The 19,917-nt window shown below is 40.5% G+C and overlaps 1 protein-coding gene across 8 annotated transcripts in view; it reads right to left on the reverse strand.

Moving 5' to 3' along the window:
• TMEM131L (transmembrane 131 like) overlaps nucleotides 1-19,917 on the reverse strand; it is a 78,949-nt gene that overhangs the window by 53,330 nt on the left and 5,702 nt on the right. For 6 of the 8 annotated variants that reach the window (XM_085578029.1, XM_085578028.1, XM_021530174.4 and 3 more), the window contains one exon: nucleotides 17,973-18,016. The exons of 1 other annotated variant lie outside the window; for it this stretch is intronic. Coding sequence is in view for 5 of the 7 variants with exons in the window: in XM_085578028.1 (XP_085434154.1) it covers nucleotides 17,973-18,016 (44 nt within the window). In the remaining 2 variants the exon portion in view is untranslated. Of the gene's footprint in view, nucleotides 1-155; nucleotides 18,017-19,917 lie in introns of all 8 variants that reach the window. One more of the 8 variants, XM_085578030.1, reaches the window with a different exon arrangement.

Below are 19,917 nucleotides of genomic sequence, written 5' to 3' on the forward strand. Positions count from 1 at the left end.
GGTATTTCAGAAGAAACAAATTCTATCACACCTGCCTCAACTAAATTAATTCCCACAAAAGTAACAATGAACATATATGCTTTTCCTGCAGTGCACCTACAGAACCATTACCAGTAAAGAAGGAAAAGATCCAAGTGACCTCACCAAGAACTCACCTTTTTAAACGCACCAACAGCAATTCTGGTTTTAACAGTAAAAATAAACATTCATTTCATCAAGCACATTCAGTTTTACTCAGAAACTCTTCACAAACTGAAGAGCAAAGGGCCAACTTCTGTCAAGTAAGTAGCAACCCTTCCTCCTTCAAGTATTTCACTTCCACATGCCAGGGAATCTAGTTTTCCTCCAGCTCTGAGAATCTGGCTCCTGCCTCCAGAAAGGCAGGACGCATCGACAGGAAGCACTGTGGGGCTGCAAAGCTCACAGCAATAGGAAGTCACATTCTTGTCAAATTTCACTGCACCCAACCATTTCCTTTTTCTACATCAGGCACAGCCAAAAAGTTCTATCTTGACAGAAACGATTTTAAGTTACAGCAGTTCAGCAAAATTCATGAAAGAGCTCTGCGTCACTGATAAGCTTGACCTGCTTAATAATTAGGAGTAATAATCTTCCTACAGTGATTAAGGGTGATAATCTTCCTATGGGAGCTGTCTTTTGCTGTTTCTACATTAATCCAAGCCTTTTAGTTTCTTTTTTATAGTGAAAGGCCTGTAGGACAGCATGTATTTTTGCCTGCTGGATCTCAACAGCCCATAGGAAACCTTTACACTGAACCCATTAAGTGCTAAAAATCCCACTATCTTTCCCTGTGCCTTGCCCCTCCCCAGGAAAAGAAAAAAAAAGAACACCAATTAAAAAGGAAACTAAGCAAATACAAGAAAACTCAGACCTAGGACTTTAAAAAGTAAGTTCTGCTTTTAATTTATTCCTGCTGATGTGAACAGTTCACCTGATACCAGTTTCCCTGAAAAGAAGTTACAGAAAAGTCATTAAGATCACATCTCAAAGCTACAAAAAAAACCAATAGTGGAAAATAGCATCTGGACTTTGAATTTTTTCCTATTTTGTGAATTTCAGCCCAAATTTTTAAAAACAAAGTGTAATCTTTGATCATCAACCTTTAAGAATAGTAATTTACCCATGAGCATTCAATACCATGCCTTGTTTAAGCCAGTGTATGAAGACATGAAGACAACCAAAATAAGCAATAAGCTCAGTATGGAAAACTGTACAAATTATCTCCACAGCACTTTAACAATCAGTCTCAAATCCTACAAATGGAAAAAAAAAAAAAAAAAAAAAAAAGCAAACACTCCAATATAGTGTTTCACTGCATTGGCAGTAATTTATTTTAGAAACTGATAACATGCTGGGGAAACCCAGCTGTCCCACAAAACCTTAAAACCATGCACCACTTGCAAAATCCTTTTACCAAACACTTGCTTGAGTAATAGACCAAGACCAGCTTTCTCAGGGCTATGTTTCAGTTTTATAAGGACAGAAGTTATTGCCACTATTGATTGATAGATTTATTAAAAACTTAATTATCTCCTCTAGCAGATGACATTTCATACATGACTTTCTGAAGCATCTCCAAATGGTTCAAATTTGTTACCACAAATTTAAACTATGTAAGTTTCCTAAAAAATACATAGTTTTTCAGGTAATTGAAAAGCATTTTCACAAGCTGTACCGTATGAATGTGAAAATATGATGCAAATAAAAATATATGGAGAAGAAGCAAGGCTACCTTTTCTTAAAGGTACTGTAAGCGTGGTGCTCCAGGGGGAAGCTGTGGTCACACAGACATCCTATGCACAGGAGGGAAACTAAGTTGCTCCCCCACACCCCAGGGGCCACTACAATCTTCAGGATGAAAAGTTAAAGTCACTAGCCAAATACCAACAGTGAAAAAGTAGGTTCAACCCCAAACTGCCACCACTATCTCACAGGAGCATCACTCTCTTGCTCTTGTTTTCCACCCCTCCCAGTTGGGATGTATTACATCTTTAGGCCCCCTCCAAATGCTTCGTCATCCATTGACGAAGCTTTCTGTTCTGGTGCACTAATTAATTGAATCTATGCCATATGTGATGTGTGGCATTTTTTTTAGACAGGATACAAAATACAGAACCTTATGAAGAACCTCTTAAAAATAGCAATTTTAAAAAATTGCAGACTATTTTTATTAACTGGCATTTATTAACTGACAGCGCTGTGCATTTTCATCATCATCGCTATGCTTCAATAGCAGAGTCATATAAACCTACTCTCAAATAAAGAGCTTTTCTCTTCTAGTTTCCCATACAAAACTCTGATTATACTTCAAAGTACATGCCCTCCTGCAGTCAGAAAAAAAAAGGGGAATCCTCCACAGCATCAGATCATTTCTACTTTTTCACCTAAAGCCAGTAAACCCCCAAAGTGACAGGACACCACTGCAGACAGCCTGCAAAATTTCCCTGGCTGCCCCTTTTGAAAAGTGCAGCTTGCTGATCTCTCCTGTCTTGTATCACTCGTCACTCTAGGTTGTGGTTTGCAAAATGGAAAGACACAGTGACTTAGTGCTATTAATAAAAACAAGCATGCTCACTGTGTGTTCAGCACCTACTCCTAAGTACTATTGTGTATTTATGGTTCACTGGATTACGTTGTTAAAGGAAACACTCAGATATGAAAAAAATTATACCAGAAAATTCAAACTGGCAAAGAAACAACAACAAAAAAATTTGCATTACCAGGATTAGCAACACTTATCACAGAAACCACTGGGTCCTTACAAAACATCTGGGATCTGTTGAAGCCAATGCACAGCACATGCTCTCAGCCAGTTTCTTCAGATGTACAAAATGCTGCAGCATTCTGCTATTATACAATACAGAACCATATGAAACACAGCCTGCTTCACAGGTTTATTAGCAAAATATCTACCACCAAAGAAACCTCAGGTATGTTCTGGCTCTGAATTCCAGCAAGAGGCACCTAACCTAAAGTCCACAAGTCAACATTTGCTTCCTTCAGCAGATAACTGTGAGGAAAGGAAAAGGAGGAAAATTAGCAGAAAAAAACAGCAGGAAGTCAGCTATTGATTATTTACATCCACTAAAAAAAGTACTTGCAATCAAGTGCAATATTAAAATTCTACCTCCCCTAGACTCTTGCATTTCCTCCTTTATTTCAAAGCTAGGAAGCTAATCAGAGTTAACCAACTGGAAATGTTCACCTGTGAAACCAAAGGCAAAGCATCACTAAAGCTATTTTTAGTTTCTTGAGAAGCCTCTAACCAGACATCTGTTTCCACTGCAATAAAGGATGCACATTCTTCTGCATGCACAAGAAACATGGGGTTTCTCAAGCTGCCCATGAGAGGAAAAGCTCCTCCAGACACGATAAAGATCCCTCTGCAGCCCAAAGGCGTATTTAACTGGTCTTGGCCATACGTCTCTTGACGCTTCTTGCTCTTCAAGATAAGCAAATTAGTGCCATGATCCTGCATGGGAATCCACACAAGGGTCCCAGTAAAGCCAAAGGGGTTTCTCACAGGCAGAGGGGCAGCTGAGGTAGACTGAGGAGCAGGACTCACACACAGCACTTTGCCCCTTCTGATGGGAGCATTTGGATACATGGATGGACATACAAGAGCAAGACAAAGATCAGCAAAGTGTGTCCAGCCTCTGAAGAGGCTTCTTCTGTCACTCCATGGCAATAATTTACACTAAAAAGGATCTACATGGCCTTATAAGGCAGATCTTCAATCATGTCAAAATGGAAGCTGTGGCTTTTGGCACAAATATGGCAAAAACACAGGAAATAAAGAAATTTCAGGTGCTGCCCCAAAGCATGGCCAGCTGTAGGTAATATGGATTTGCAGTTACCACAAAGTCACATTTTCAACACCTGCTCTTACCTTTCCACACCTTGCAAGCTTTCAGTGGGTAAAGGGGAAAGGAAGATCTGAGTGTTCAAACCAAGTGTCATTGTCCCCAAACCAGTACACGCACCCAGAATGACTTAACTTGCAAGTCAGGCAGCATGGGAAAGTCACCAATGACATGGGACAACCTGAAGTTTTCCAAGTCCCAAACAAGCTTCCTCAGCTTGGGAACAAAAGCAAAAGTCCTCAACTAAAATCTGGAAGTGTGCATTCTATATGGCTGGGCACTGCCCTGCCCTCCCTGCACAGCAAAAGTTTCAGAATTGTTTCAGGAGCAACAAAACACAGCCTATCGCTTCAATGACCAGAAAGCATGAATAATTGTTTTTATTTACAAGGAGAGAAAAAAAAATCCAAGCAAGACTGAAAGCATGGGGACCAGGGCAGGGGTGTGTGTTTGTTTTAAAGCGACTACCCGCATCTGCATTATCCCCGCAACACTGAGAATGCTCACAAAGGCCAGAAATGTCCTCTTTTCAAAAGGGCAGTTTAAACGCTGCAGAAACTGGGTCAGCGACAGGCCACAGAAATACCTAAGCAGGCAGCAGGCACCTCATGAGCTGCAGGCAGCAGGCTTGCAGCAAAGGCCTCGAATAAAAGACAGAACACACCAAGACAGAAATCAGACAATAGCTATTGAAGAAAGGCAGTTAATAGCAACAAAGCACGTAAAGCACGGGTCAAGGAGTCGGTCAAGTACAGGCCCTTCAGCTCTCTACCCTTATTCAGTTGCCAGGAATGAAGATTTAGACACAAACCAGAGATGTACATGGTCCACAGCACCAGCAGGCAGGCACAAAAACTGAACAGGCATGTTAAATCCACTACACAGTAAGGATCTGCAACACTTATTCTACAATATTACAGGGCTGCTCACTTGCCAAGAGCAGCACAGTGCTGTTTGTTCTTCCAGTTTCATTTAAAAAAAAAACCCACACAACAAAAACCAAAAAACCAGGAATTACTCTTTTTTTTCTTATACATGGTTAGTGTATTTATCATCTCTGTGTTCAGGTCTTCACTGTTGTACATTTATTGACGTGGAGACATCTTAACTTTAAAATGCTAACCCACAACTGCAATCGATAGGACAATGTAATTTACATAGGCAAAATCTAAGAGGTGACCCAGAGTGTCACTGGTGAGATCTGACTCGCTGACTGCATAATAGCTGACACCAAGTGAGTGTGCAGCAGGACTGTTGCACACATCTGCCAGCCACAGTCAAGAGACTTGATTCTGTTTTGCACAGACCTTAAAATCATTTGACGTGAACGGAGGTGGTAGTTACCCAAGGTGCAAGCAGTTATAAATCAGTCACTCCCTCCTTTCTCTCATTTCACTTCCCTTTTGTTATTGTGTATCTTTCCCTTCATTATTAAGATTGAAATCTGCAGTTGTCCCTTATTCAGTTTTGCCAATCACTTGAAATGAGCATGCTCTCATTTATTCCCTACCTACCACTATCTTTGTTCACTTGGTGTTTTTATCAGGGCACGGCTTTTTGCCTTTGTTCTGTTCACAATCTCAAGCATCTTTTCACTTGTTACCACACTTTGCCCCTGCCTTTGCCTTTCTGGCAATTACACCCCGTCCTTCCCCTGCTGCCAAATTCTAGCCCAGACATGTTCAGCATCACATCCAAGCAGTTTCCAGTGCCATGTGCAACTTGTTGGCTGCCCAGCCTCTCTCCCCACAACCAGGCAACCATGCATGGGGGGTGGCATCCTGTTTCAGCTGAGTTTTGTCTTACTCAACACAATGCTCTGAGCTTTGGTAAGAGGCATCAGTCTAAAGAGGAGAGCCCTGTGCACCAAAGGAGATGTGACCTGTAAGCAGCACTCCCAAAGAAAGGTCTGGTTGTTGCAGAGCGCCTTTTGTTTCTGCAGCAGAAAGTCCAGTGAGACCCAAGGTGCAGCCACAGCCTCTGCCCCAAAGAACATAAACTGATGAGCCCAGAGGGGATGAAAAGGGGAACAAACTGCACTCAGTGCAACCTCACATTGTAGTTTGCTGCAAGACAAACACTGACAGGCCCCTATCCAGACAGTGGGAACTTAATGAGGTGAAACAAAACCATCCCTCTACTCCTGCCACATCCCACAACAAAACCCCACTGCCCCTCCACCCAGACATTTAATATCAAGACACCAGTGTAACCATCTCACTGGGCAGCACTCATGTACAGTGATAGCATCACTACTCCAAAATGCTCAGCATTTGAGGCTACTGCCTGGCACAGGAGCTGACCTGCTATGGCATCACATCACTTCAGCCAGGATTTGTTTCTCGATGCCCAGACTGGACCAAAACTGTGAGTGTCCAGCTCCATGCATGATGACACTCACTTATCAATAACTTTGGTAAAGTTCTACGGTAAAAAGACAAACCTTTTATATTTCCATTTTGAACCTTTTAAAAAATCCTTATTAGATTGTCCCTACTTTTCAAGCAGAGAGCAAACGACTTCACACAATAATTTCTGCATTATTAACTACTGCAAAGGCGACCAAACCCCTCAGGATGACACCTAGTACCTACAACTGTGACATTTCATGCAGTGCACATCTTCATACTCGAAGCAGTAGACAAGTAACTACTTTAAACTTTAAAATTACAGTTTTTATTTTCTACCAAATGTAACAAACTGTATTATTAATGAATGACTGTGATTTATCCTCCAAGAAAATTAAACAACTGTATTGTCAGATAATTCAGTAGAATTCAACTAGTTTAGCTTTTTATCATACAGATCTCTCAGGATTCAGCTGTTGTGCAATGACAACAGCTAACACTAAAGTGTAAGTGAAGATGACAGGTTTTAAATGAGGGGAATGTCCCCATAGACCACACCTGTTTATAAAACAGTCGGCCTGGAACAGAGGAGTAATTGACAGCTTTTACATATTGCCACCCAGAAAAGCCTTGAGAACACGGTGCACTTTGGCGCACTGACACAAGTGACGAAGTCCGAGAGCCTAAAAAAATCTGGTGCACGTGCGATTTCAATTGCTTGTGTAAACTGCACCTCTCGTCCAAGTGCGCTCCAGCCATGGAGTTAAAAGGCAGCACAACATGCAGGAACCTCAAGACCTTGGAAGCCATTCAAAGGATCCTCCTCACAAACAAAAAAAAACAAGCATGCATCTGTTTTTTCTCTCTCCAGTGCTAAGCACATCGTACAGAGACTGCTGGCTCAGAGTCAAAGAAGTCCCACTTTGTTCCAAGCGTATTCCCAATTGGCAGAACAACACATTGCTCCAACAAATGCCAGGAGATGGCATTAAAGTGCATATACACGTATGAACCGAATTTTGTCTCATGCATGGCTGCTGAACCTGTTCCTGTCCCCACAGATAAGAAACAAATACCTGCAGCTGAAGGACTGCAAAGAGTTGCCTCATGCCACCAATCCCACATGCTGCCCACAGAGGAATTCTTTGGAAACACTCACCAGAACAAGAATACCAGCAGGAAGCAGGACACCAGATGATCTTTTCTTCTCAATTTGCTTTTGATAACAACCAGAAATCACAGAAATAATTGAAGCCACTTCACAAGAAAGGTCAGACCTCAGTGCACCAACAAACTTTAAGAAGCGTTAAGTATTAACATTTGGATTCACTGCTTGATAGCCACTGTCAGCTCTGAAAGAAGTGTGCAGGAGTTTAAGGGAGCACTCACAGTGACTCAAAGCCAGTCTCTAGAATTCCTAGAAATCTGAGTCTCTGTAATGATTCCCTTTTGGCTCCTCTCCTGGGACCCGCAAAAGGTTTTCAGTCAAGCCCTCCTTAATTCAAGAGGGGAAACTGTAAGAACATGGCAAAATTCAGGGGTCTCAGAGTACAACAAAGAACAGTAAAAAAAGAGAGATTAACAACTTTCTACTAGATCAGATATCAGCATTCACATGTTTTTACAAAGCTGGGAAATTCTGCTCAGGAGACAAATATAAATGTGCTACCAACAAGGCAGACAGTCATCATGTATCTCTATCTACTTTGTAAAGCTGAGACTGCCTATTTAATTCAAAGTTAACTTTTTGTTTTGAGAGATGCATATGCATGTAACAACAGAATTATGCTTCATTGTGTCAAAGAAAATGAACAGGATTCAGAGAGAAGCATTAAAACAATGAACAGCATTTTTAAAAACTCAAAAGCAATATATAATGATTTATACATGCAAAAGAGTTAGCAAAAATCTATGCCGAAACAATTTAGGCTTAAGGTCACTGTTTTTCATATACAGAAACATAAATATATTTTTAAAATTCAGGCTCCCTAAAGTCTTCCCAAGCATTTTTATATGTGTCAAATCATCATGGTATTGATGCACAAGTGCCTTCAAAGGCCAGACCAGTTTTAAATCTTAGTATTGCAAAGGAAGCAAGTTCTTTCATAATGCAAGTGCAACTATGTTACCGCTTTTGGCACCATCACATCAGCCAAGAAAAGTTTTAGGCTTAATAAATATTGTTTTCTGCATTTCTCATATTTTCTCACTGAATGCTGTTGCAAACAAACATTTTAAACAGAACTTTCTTTCTCAAAAAATCCAACTCTGAAACACAACAAAACCAGGAATCAGAGTCAACACAGCCCATACTTTTGACAGCACTGAACAGGATACACCATCTTAACTTTCTCATTTTTATTTCCAAATCTTTACAGCTTCTTCATGTGTCTTCACAAAGTTCTAAAGCTCAAGTTGTTTTTTTATCAGGCAATTATTAAAAGCATTATTTTGCACTTCAAATTGCTTGATTTTTTTCATCTGCTGAGTTGTGGTATGCAGGTGGGTCAGATGGGTAAACAAGTAGCTAGAGCTCTGTAAGAGTATCTTGAAGCACACATGGAAAATGAAAACTTCAGTAAAAATAAGAACAGAGGCCTACTTCACACTTTCCTCTAGGAAATTGTTTTTCCTTCTTTTCCCCATAAATCTGAGCAAAAAAATCTTCACTGTGTGTGAAAAATTCCCATGTTTATATAAAGTCCAATTGTTCTACAGAAAGGTCTGTTTTGTACACACACAGAATATCCTGAGCTATCCTTGTCTAATTATATTTACATTGTTATTTCTAAAAGTTACTATGACAGCACACAAAAAAAAAAAAAAAGCCTCAGCTTTATTTGTACACCACTTTGGGGCCAGGAGTTGGAGAAGAAGGTAAGGCAACAATTAACACCACCAGCTTTGCCCTCTATCTTCCTTATCTCAGTTGGCAGCCTGGACATAGAATGGTGGATGCCCGAGACAACAAGCAGATACCTAAATTATTCATAATGATCACATGTTTCTCCCAAGTGACTAGCTTATTTGATAAAAGCAAGCTCTTCTACAAATACAAAGCAAATATTTGCAGTACATACTCAGAACTCTGCTAAAGAGTTAATACACCGTCACATGCAAGTATAATATTTGATATATACTGAAGTGGATGGGGCCTTTCTGTCCTCATGAAGAAGGGAGTTGGTCATTTTGCAATAACCACCAAAAAGAAAGTCTCTTCCCAAAGCACATACTGAAGAAAGTGGATATCTAAGACGTTACTAAGATGTTTCTTAAAACTCAGGTTTGAAGTTATAACTATTTATAACTAGCTATAACCATATTATGGCAAACACCTAAACTACTGAAAAGACTCCTTCACCTACTTGCCCACAAATCATGCAGTCAGAGCCACTGCCAGCTTTCCTAGAGGATCTTTCGTCAAATAAAAATATGTGAGTCATTAAAAGCTAGGTTTGTGTCACCTTTGAGTATCTACAAAGATGAGAGCCAGGTAACAGCTGTGCCTATAGCTCCTTCTTACACTATATTGATAGATTTCAGGACTCTTCATGCTCTTCTTATAATAATCAAATGAGAGTACTGGGGTTGGTCATTCAGAAGCAGACTCCACAAAAGTTCCTACAATGAATAAACTGTTTCTTCTGTTTTGCCCACTGCAAAAGTGGAAAAACTGTGAAGTTAAATTCTTACACTGTGTCAATTTTCAGACTGCTGACACTTGTCTACGATTCCAGATGTTTATTGTTTAACTACAAAATGGTAAAATTACTGCAAATTAAGTCCTTTTATAGGCAACTAAGAAACAGCTATGCAGATGAAAATAATTTATTAATAATAAATACACAGATCAAAAGCTAAATCCTTTGTGGCCCACTGCCCACAAATCAGAAGAATTAGCCTGAGATTAACAGACATCAGAAATCCATTACCAGTGTATTAAAATGTAAAAGTAGAAGCATAAGAAGAAAGTTCCTATTCTTAACTACTTATATTACAGAAGTAGCAAGTACAGGCTACAGGGACAAGAAGTTTACAAATAAACATGAACAAACACACCATAGCAGCTGTTTACTTTTGCTTTTCTTTCTCCCTTCTCTAAACACACAGAATGTGTCCCAACATCCCGCTTTTCAAAACAAGGCAGGTTAAGTTTAACAAGACAAATGCCATGTTCCCAAGCAGACTTGCAGAGCCCTTGCAGCATGCGACCGGCCTGGCATTAAAAGCTCACCCTCCCCATGTGTTTGCTGAATGACTACACCAACAGGCTGTGCCACGAGATCTGTCTCTGCTCTCACACAGCTCTGCAGCCAGTACTGAACCAAACACAATGGGAAATAAGACACCATATGCCCTTGTCCCACCTGCTCAGACCAGGCTTGTCTTAACTCTAAAGGACATGCATTCTAGGTGGGCTCTGTCCCAAAGCACAGACTATGGGGAGCTTACCAAGTGCCAAAAAAAACCAAAAAACATGCACTACAAATTATGTATACATGCGTGCACCAGCTAGCAACTGTTCACACAGAGCTGCCACTGTGTGATTCGCCACACCATCCACCCAAAACCCAGGAGCTGTCCCCCAGGCTATCCATCATCCCAGTGCAAATGCTTTACCCCTCTCCTACCCCACAGCCACTGACTCAAAGGTGTTACTCCTAACACACAAGAGGCTGTCCATCTCAGCCCCACACTTTTGAGGACTGGCCAGCTCATCTATCTCACCAACAGTGAGCAGAACTGCAGGTCTGGGTGGGCTCCTCCCCAGCTCCTCCTGCACTGCAGGTAAGGAAGCAGGGTCAGCCCTGGCACAGGTACCACCACACAAGTGCCCACTCCCACAGCAGCCCAAAAGGCAGGGGCAGCAAGAGGCTGAAGAGGAGGAAAGAGCAAAATGATGCCACAAGGTCTGGACCAGTGCCACACCAGCACAGGTGGGGCTCCCTGTGCCCCACCCCAATGTGAGACAAGCAGAACAGAAATTACATCCTTGCAGGTGACACAGGTCACCTGTCCCACACAACAGGCTGTAGACACTGAGGGAGAACTTCTGTGCACGTTTTCAGCTGATGCTGCCAGAGCACAACAGGGAAACCAACCAGAGAATGATCACAAGTGAATGTTAACCTGGTAATAAAACAAGTTATTCTAATCCAGAGAACTTGTAGGTTGCACAAGGCAGGGGACAGCACCAGGCAACAGAGTGCAAGACATCCTCTTCCTCTGGCAGTACAGAAACTACAACCATTTCAGGCATGACCCAGACAGAATCGAAAAAAAAAGTAGAGATGCCATAAAACAGTATGCAAGAGATCTGCAGAAGATACAGAGAACAGAAAGTGGAGACATTATTAACAGAGGAAGATGAGGAAATAACTATATAGAGCATCAAAATGTAAAGCATAGTTTATTTGTCCTTTTAAAACAGATCATTACATGTGAGAAAGTTTCCTCCAGTAGCACACATCCACAAACATAATTTCTCCATACACACTAATCCCTGTGCAAACAATGACCTCACAGCCCCAGCCTGCTATTTTTACCAGTATAGAAACTGGTGTTTCCATAGAAGCCTTGGTGGCTTTTCAAGGCAGCATGATCCATCTGAATGCAGAAGTGCCAACTGACAACTACCATAACAAGATTGCCTTCATTTCTCAAAGTTGTCACCCACAGATGAGAAAGTCCATTTTAGGTAGCATACAAGCTGACACAGATCAAAGAGTCTCTGGTCAAGGCATGAACATCCTCCAGCCCAAGAGAGTGCACAAAAGTGAGAGAAATATACACATTCCAGCAGAGTTTGTTCAATGTAAACAGACAAGATTTTGATGATGAGTGGGACTGCAACAGCAAGTCTAAGAGTAATTAAATACAGCCACACATCACCTTTAAAGTATTTCCATCGAGGTCAAGCAGGACCTACACTGGGGACAGAAGTTAGATGTCTCTTTGCAAACAAGTTCAAGACTGTCATTTGCCATTATCTCATGATCACAGCCACAGAGTCACCTCCTCAGCTTGGTATGAAACACTGTACAGCTGGCCTAGGCAACTTCTCTCATTTATGAAATGTCTGAAAACAATTTACAAATAAAGAAACAACCAATAGCTGAAACATTTGTTAGCACACAGCACCACCATGCAATGTCCCAGGGAAAAAAAACAAAACACATTTTTTACCCCCTGTATTATCAGGCAAGCAACAAAATTTGGTAGAAGGACCAGTATTTTGGAAGAAGCAATGCGCACAGGAGAAGAGCTGTTCCTAACAGCATCTAACACAAAGTTCAGAAAGGCAAAGTTCATCAGTGAATCAACTGCCACATAAAACAGAGATAAACAATTAAAGCAGCAGGAGGTTCAGCCTGCTACCCTAGCTGTGCCTGGCAGAGGCATAAGGAAGGAGAGGAAGAGTAACACTGATTATTTTGGAAGGAACTATCTGTTTCTTCATCTACTAGAGAACCTCCAATTTCATTGACCTCTTGCAATTCTTTTCAGTAAGCTTTTCACTTAGCTTTTAGTACAGTTTCACAATATCCTGTGTTCCCTACAGGTGTTTCCTTAGGGATTTTCACCCGTGTTATAGGTGGGTGTGTCCATCTCCATTCTCCTCCTTTACTTCTAAGGATTATGTAAAGTAAATTTAATTTCTTTAGGCATCTAATTAAACTTAAAATTAGTACTCCCTTGATGATCTAGAAAAAGTGGCAATGGGGCACATTAGCCATGACTTATCAACTAAAAACAAAAGTTAGCCAATATTGAAGAAGGTTTTAGTGCTAACCACTAAAAACATTCTGTGCATACTGCAGAAATTGCTACCTTATGCAAGTACAGTAATGGGACTAAAAAGCTTTTTCCCAAGAAACTCAGCTTTTTATTTTCTTTTTTAATACACACATGGATTTTTGCTTGTTTTGTAAAAGAAAATTTTTAAAAACACTAAAACCTTAGTAAAAGTAGCTTTCACTATTACAAGTTAAGACCAAGCATATATTCTGGGAAAAGTCTCCCTGTAGTTAGATTTACTTTGGGGGTAAGTTTAATGACAATCTAAATGATCAGCAGTATTCCATACAAACTTAGGCTGAAAATATTAAGATGATTCCTTTCAGACAGCTTAAGCACTCACTGACACGCTCAGAATTACTTTTCAGCTTTTCATTTTGAAAAACTTTCTCAATGGATACGCACTTTGATTTTAATAAAAGATATTTAAAAAATAAATGCAACAAACTTTTTTTTAATATTCAGACATTTCTGCTGGCACAAAACCAACTTTTATTCATTTCAGTAAAAAAAGCAGAAGGAAAAAGAAAATCTGGTTGATCCTAACCTGTTTTTTAATATTTCTTTTCCTGCCATAGCCACCACCCAAGCTATCTGATACACAGACATACCACTAATGCCATTCCACTACTTTCTAATTGGGACTGTCAAAAATTAAGGCACTAAGACCACAGGCTTTTTGGAAGGATGAGTCACCTCTGAAGCACCTTAATACTCCATCCACAGCACCAGAACTCATTTGTGCCTCTTGACTAGAGACAAAGCTGCGGCCAGGGAGGAATTGCAATGTACAGTCTCACAATGCACAGGAGGCTCATCCTCCTACTACCACTCTGGATTCTTCCTAAAGCAAACATTGTAACTCCATCTCTTAAGTATTCCCTAAACCCTCTAGCAATTCTGCAGTCTGTGCACCTCAACTGCTTTGCTCTCTCTCGGGCACCTAGTAAGCTACTCCCTTGCTACCCTTACCTTCAATTTCTCCTCCACATCTGGAGCACTATTTCACAGACACAGCAAAAACAACAGGATTAGGAGTATTTCCAGCAAGCAATCAGGAGAGGTCAAAGTGCTGGGCATCAGCTGTCACTCCCAGGCTGCACTGACACCCTAGCAGGAGCCCACTGGGAGCTGATACCACCTCCTGCCCCAAGCAGCTCCAGCCCACAGGGTCAAATGCTCTCCAGAGATCAAAGGCAAAGGTTCAATAGAAATGCCTGACTGAGTCAAATGAATCACTCTCAGAGTTTTCCTGGCAGTTGATACCTATGTACTCTAAGCAAAATATGCCCTGCCATAGGAAAAGGCTGGAAAATGTCTTCTTCCTGGCTAATTTCATTTCATACTTCTAGTATTTTATGGATCTCCCTTCTCGTGGACAATCATTGTGCATCACATATTAAGAATGCATGCTTCACATCTTGAGTGCAGCAGTTTACTCTGGGGCAAATGCTCCTTAATGTGCCAGCTGCAAAACTGCATCCTCAAAGATCTTTCTCCTGAAGTCCTCAAAACCCAAGTACTAACAAGGTCATACACATGAAATTACATTTTTTTTTAGTCCAAGTCTACTTCCTTGAAGTAGAAAGCTAAACATTTTGATAGCATCATTTGTACACATCATCTGACAGTAATGTCTCTTTATTTGTGCCCGACCTCTGCATTTCACAGAATCACAGAATATTCTGAGTTGGAAGGGTCCGACAAGGATCATCAAGTCCGACTCATGGCCTTGCACAGAACCATCCCCAAGAGTCACACACCCTGTGCCTGAGGGCACTGTCCAAATTTCTTGAACTCTGTCAGGCTTGGAGCTCTGACCACTTCCCTGGGGAGCCTGTTTCAGTGCCCAACAAGAAAAGGTGAAAAACCTTTTTTCTAATATCCATCCTAAACTTCCCATCACTACTTCAGGCCATTTCCTTGGGTCCTGACTCATTATGTTGCTTTAGCAAGCACATAAACCTTCAAATTTTGTTACTGCCAGTTGTGGCAACCAAAATCACTAGGATGAAGGGGTAGGAGTACAAAAAAAAAAAAAAAAAAAAAAAACAACAACAAAAAACCCCAAAGCCTCCAAACACAATAACAAAACCTTTTCTTGTCATCACCTGTCATTGACTGTTATGAAAGGCATCTTTTTACTCCTGGCTTTCAAATGTAAGAAAAGGTTTTTAAGAAAACTGCAAGCTCTTTAATAGGCCAGTCCAAATACACATTATTTTAATTCTGTCAAAGTCTGTGGCCTGAAGCAGTATTCAAGTGTCTACTGTGCTGCATTTCTTATATCAGAATCCGATCCAGAGAGACACAAAACAGCATGAAACAATCTGTGGAATCATCCAAGCAATCAGACTAGCAACAATTGTAGGGTGGAAATTAAAGAGTTGGTAATGATCTTCTCTTCACTCAAAGCAGCTGCAAACCTATGGGCCTAATCAACCATTTCTCATTCATCTCTGAAATAGCTCTTCACAAAAATTACTATTTTGACAATGTCTTTTACCTCCATGCAAATTTCTCTATTTGTTAAAGCTAAACCTAAGGCAGAAACTGTAAGACCACATCCATCTCCCTTGTGCACTTGCCACAAGAGCAGCAAACCAAGAAGACCACCCCAAAAGGAAGATCTTATGATGCACATGCACAGGAAGTTCGTTAAAAGACTGTTAATACTTTACTGCTTTTGTTGTGCTTGTTTTTTTCAAAGTAGGTTAGCAAGCTCCCAGGGAACCCACTAACCTAGAATTAAAAACTGAGTAAAATAATATTTTGGGAAGAGATTTTGTCTTTTATGCTCCAAGATTATGAACTCCCTATAGTTCCCTTATCTCTGGGGAAATTTCTGACTTCTGTATCTCCTTTAACTTCTGCTTATCCCCTACATTAAGGTGCTTTGCTTCTTGGGGCTTCACATCAAATTACAGTAGCTTCAGGTGATTTCCCCAGGGCATGCAGTCAGACAATGAGATGAAGTTGCTGCAAGCTTCAAGTTTTGCTGCTACAGGAAAAGGAAATCCCCATGATTTCACCATATAGTAATGTAAGCCAATGGAATGAAAATTATTTTGGAAATAAACTAATAAATTCTAATCTTTCCAATGTACCTTTGATGGCTCTTCTTCATGAAATCTACACTATAACATTCCTTCAGTATATGGAGCACACACAGGTCTATGAATGTGTTTACATACAGCAGCAAACCAAAGTAGTTTAGAAGATGCACACAAGCCAAGATCTGCCCAGGAAGTTTCTTGAAGTATTTCAGTAGAAGGATGTTTCCACCATGCAAGTGAACCTCTAAAAACTTTATTCCCAAAAAACAAATTCATTTTTGAAAATGATTAATTACTAGAAAAAAAATTAAGCACCTGAATGACCTAAGAAAACCTCCAGTCAAATCACTTTTTCCTCTTCAAGTCTCAAGAACTAATTATTTTCAATAATATTTTTATTATTGCCATAGTAGCCAATTACCCATTCACCTCCAGAGAAAAACAGGCAAGTAGAGAATTTTTTTCTACATAAATTACATCTCTCTGACTACTAAGGAAACAATCAGAAACAATCTCAAGCACAGCATTAGACTATAAGACTCCTGCCTTCTGACTACCTCTCAATAAAGAAAGCATGCAGGTAATAAAGTTACGCAGTAAAAATTCTGCATCCAAAACATAATAGCTCCCAGATGAAAAAATCAGAAACTTCTGTATTTGTGCAGGGAAACGCAGCTTTCACTAGTTTACCCTTCTTTGCATAAGAGGAGGCAGAAAAAAAGAACCCTTTGCAGGTAGGAATTGGGGCACTTAGGCAAGCACAAGTAATCAGCACCAGCTGTCAGCAGCCACAGTAATTCTCACATCCTGTTTCCAAACCACCTTTGTAATTCCCACGGAGATGAGGCACAGGAGCTTTAAAGTGATGCTGGGTTCAGATGAGAAAGCTCCCAATGGGGCAGCAAGGGGGAAAGCCTTGTGAAGAATGTGAAGAAGCATTGCAGCGCAGGACAGACCCATCATAACCATCCCGTTCCCACTCCTCAGGCTTACTCCTCCTGCCAGCTCCCAAGGTTTGTGTTTTATCAGATCTGTTTGCTCTCAAACCTAAGCTAAGGGCAAAGACTGGAGATAAATGAGAAAAGCATTTGTGGCAAACTGCTGCCATCAGAAAACGGTGCTGGTCCACATGTTTAAGTCTTGTGATCTTTCAGGCTGGCATGGCACTGAAAGTTGTAACCACACTAACACATACCAAAGGAAGGAAGTGTTTCACTGGTAGATGTCCTGGCATTTTAACCTGGACGCTCAGAGGAAACAAAATGCGTATTTAAAAAATAATCTGCAATGCTATTTACCTAAACCTTCAAAAGAAAAGGCCTGATATTAACAGAAACCACAGAGTTGTGGTTTTAGTTTTGAAGAGCTTCATTATTTATCTGATTTCAAGACATAAAGGTAGAATATTTATTGTTCCATAGCAACACATTAATAGCCTTTGGCTTTAAATCTCCCTCACCTCCTTCCTTGCCTTAATGCAAATTAACACTCCAAGACTACTCACATTTACAAATTTTGTAATGAAAAACTGTCTCCTGCCTTAAAAAAATTAATTACAAAATATACAACAAAACAATTAATAAACATTTAATTTTTTGTGTGAAAGCAATGAGAAGCAAATTCATCTTAGAGACAGGATTAGGAGAATGAGATGGAAAAATGTATTTTGTACTTGCATAAACTAGGCACAGGTTTTTTGGTTTTGCTAATAAATCAATATTAACATTAAGTCAAGAAAATTGTAGCCCACAAGTAATAAAAAACTATTTAACATGCAGGAGAAAAAAGAAATTTTTTAGTAGTCTGCCCAATTACACTTTGGTATTTCCTAAATCAAAAACCAAAATGAACCTCAATACTCTTGCTTCCATTTGAGTTTCGCTTACCTTTGCTCTGGTGGATGCTCTTCCACATCCTCCTCCGAATCAGCCTGACAAACAGAGAAAATACTGTGTAAGAATCTCAGAACTGCAACATGCTACAGTGGACATACATTCCACTTTAACTCCATCACAGATGGATTCTCATGCGACTTGCTCACAAAACAAATTCAGAAATCTAAAATTCCTACAACTCCTTTATGAGTCAACTAAGGCGGTTGATGGACATCCCATCTGAGGATTCAGCTCATCTTGCAAAAGATAAATGGTGACTTAGCCTGGCTACTCTACTGCTTCTTCCCAAATGCTGACTGAAGAGACTCATTTTCCATTTATGCAAGTGTATCTATACAAAACCCACTCATACACAGAATTCCAATCTAAAGCCATCAACTGCCCTCAAACTACAGGAAGACTATTTCCTCCACTTTCAAATTTTCTGCCTCATCAGTAAATTCCAATAGCCAGTACCTGAGTCTTTACTCATGCAGATGAGGATGCAGAATGCCTTGAAATGCAGATCACCTGTTAGTGCCAAAAGCAAAGACAAAATACCACATTCCAGCTGGCATAATGAGGTCCCAAACCTGTATCTTATCACTGATTAGCAGCATATACAGAGGGCAGAGAGAGCAGAAGCTCTGAACACATCATCTTAGCTCAATTGCTGCACTCAGGTAATTTTCAAGACATGCAGCTGAATTGTGTCAGCTTGCAGTTCACCACAAACCACTCTGAGCTGTCTACAGAAATGAATTCAAGTGTTGGTTCAATGAGCTCCCTGCAGGAAATCCATTTAAAACAAGGAGGTAGCTACTCTGAACTGGCCAAGATCTCCAGGAAAGCTTTAGGTACAACTGCAAATGAAGTGTGTTACAGCCCACTCAACCCCTGCTGATGAAACCAAGGACAACTTTAGGGCAATTAACATTTTTCAGGAGGAGGTCACAGTCATCCTGCCAGGAACAGCTGGTGAGTTTTCCCAGCTTCTGCAGGTGATGGTTCTACAAGACATGAACTAGAGACCTTAGCAATGAAAAGGTAGGGGGGAAAAATATTTTTAAATTAAAAGACTGTACTTTCCACCACCCCTCCTACATGTTTCCCACATAAGCATATCACAGAATAGGCTCCAAGCTCCAGCTTTGACTTTACCTATTTTCACTAGATACTGGAAAAAAAAAAAAACCTGTAAACACAAAACATCTTTCTACAGGGTTCAGATGCTTAAGCAGATCAGGTAACCCTACCTGCCTAGTGAATGGGACAGGCAACAGGATTTCTGAAGACCTGAGCTTCATGAAGTGCAGAAAATCGACAACCGTGCTATGGCAATAAAATACGCTTAATGCTAATAATTATTGTGTCTAAAATAATGACCATATGACTAATACAGATCTTGCTAAAAGCTACCAGACACATCCGAACTTCCATCTTTTGTCACAAGCAGCTCATACAAGAGAAGCAGCACAGCCTCCACCATAACATAACCAAATCTGGAATGAAACAGACAGGGAAGTACAAGTTAATTTGAGGACTTGACAACCTTTCTGTACACCTGCCCAGAGGCTGGAGGCACCATGCTAATTGTCCAGAATCTGCAGTACACAACAAAGGTCTTCAGCTCAGATCTACCTAGAGGTCCAAGCACATGGCCCCCATGAACACCCCGCCATCTCCTCTAGAGACCTTACAAGGCCTTGCTGTTAGACTTCACCAGGATGGCATGATACAAACCCATCATGTTTTCTAGCTTCTCCAAGCTCCTTTTGCACTTCTAGGACCTCAGTACAATACCAAGCAGAACTAGAGGACTCTTTATCCACCTTCTCCAGAAACAGTTCCTTTGCCACAGCCAGACAGCAAGCTATCCTCATTTTAAATGGCTTAGTTCTTCTTTTAAATGGCTTAGCATCTGCCAGGCATCAGAAACCCGGGTCTGTGTCATTTA

This window comes from Lonchura striata, chromosome 4 (assembly GCF_050655825.1).
Source record: "Lonchura striata isolate lonStrDom1 chromosome 4, ASM5065582v1, whole genome shotgun sequence".
Classification (NCBI taxonomy): domain Eukaryota; kingdom Metazoa; phylum Chordata; class Aves; order Passeriformes; family Estrildidae; genus Lonchura; species Lonchura striata.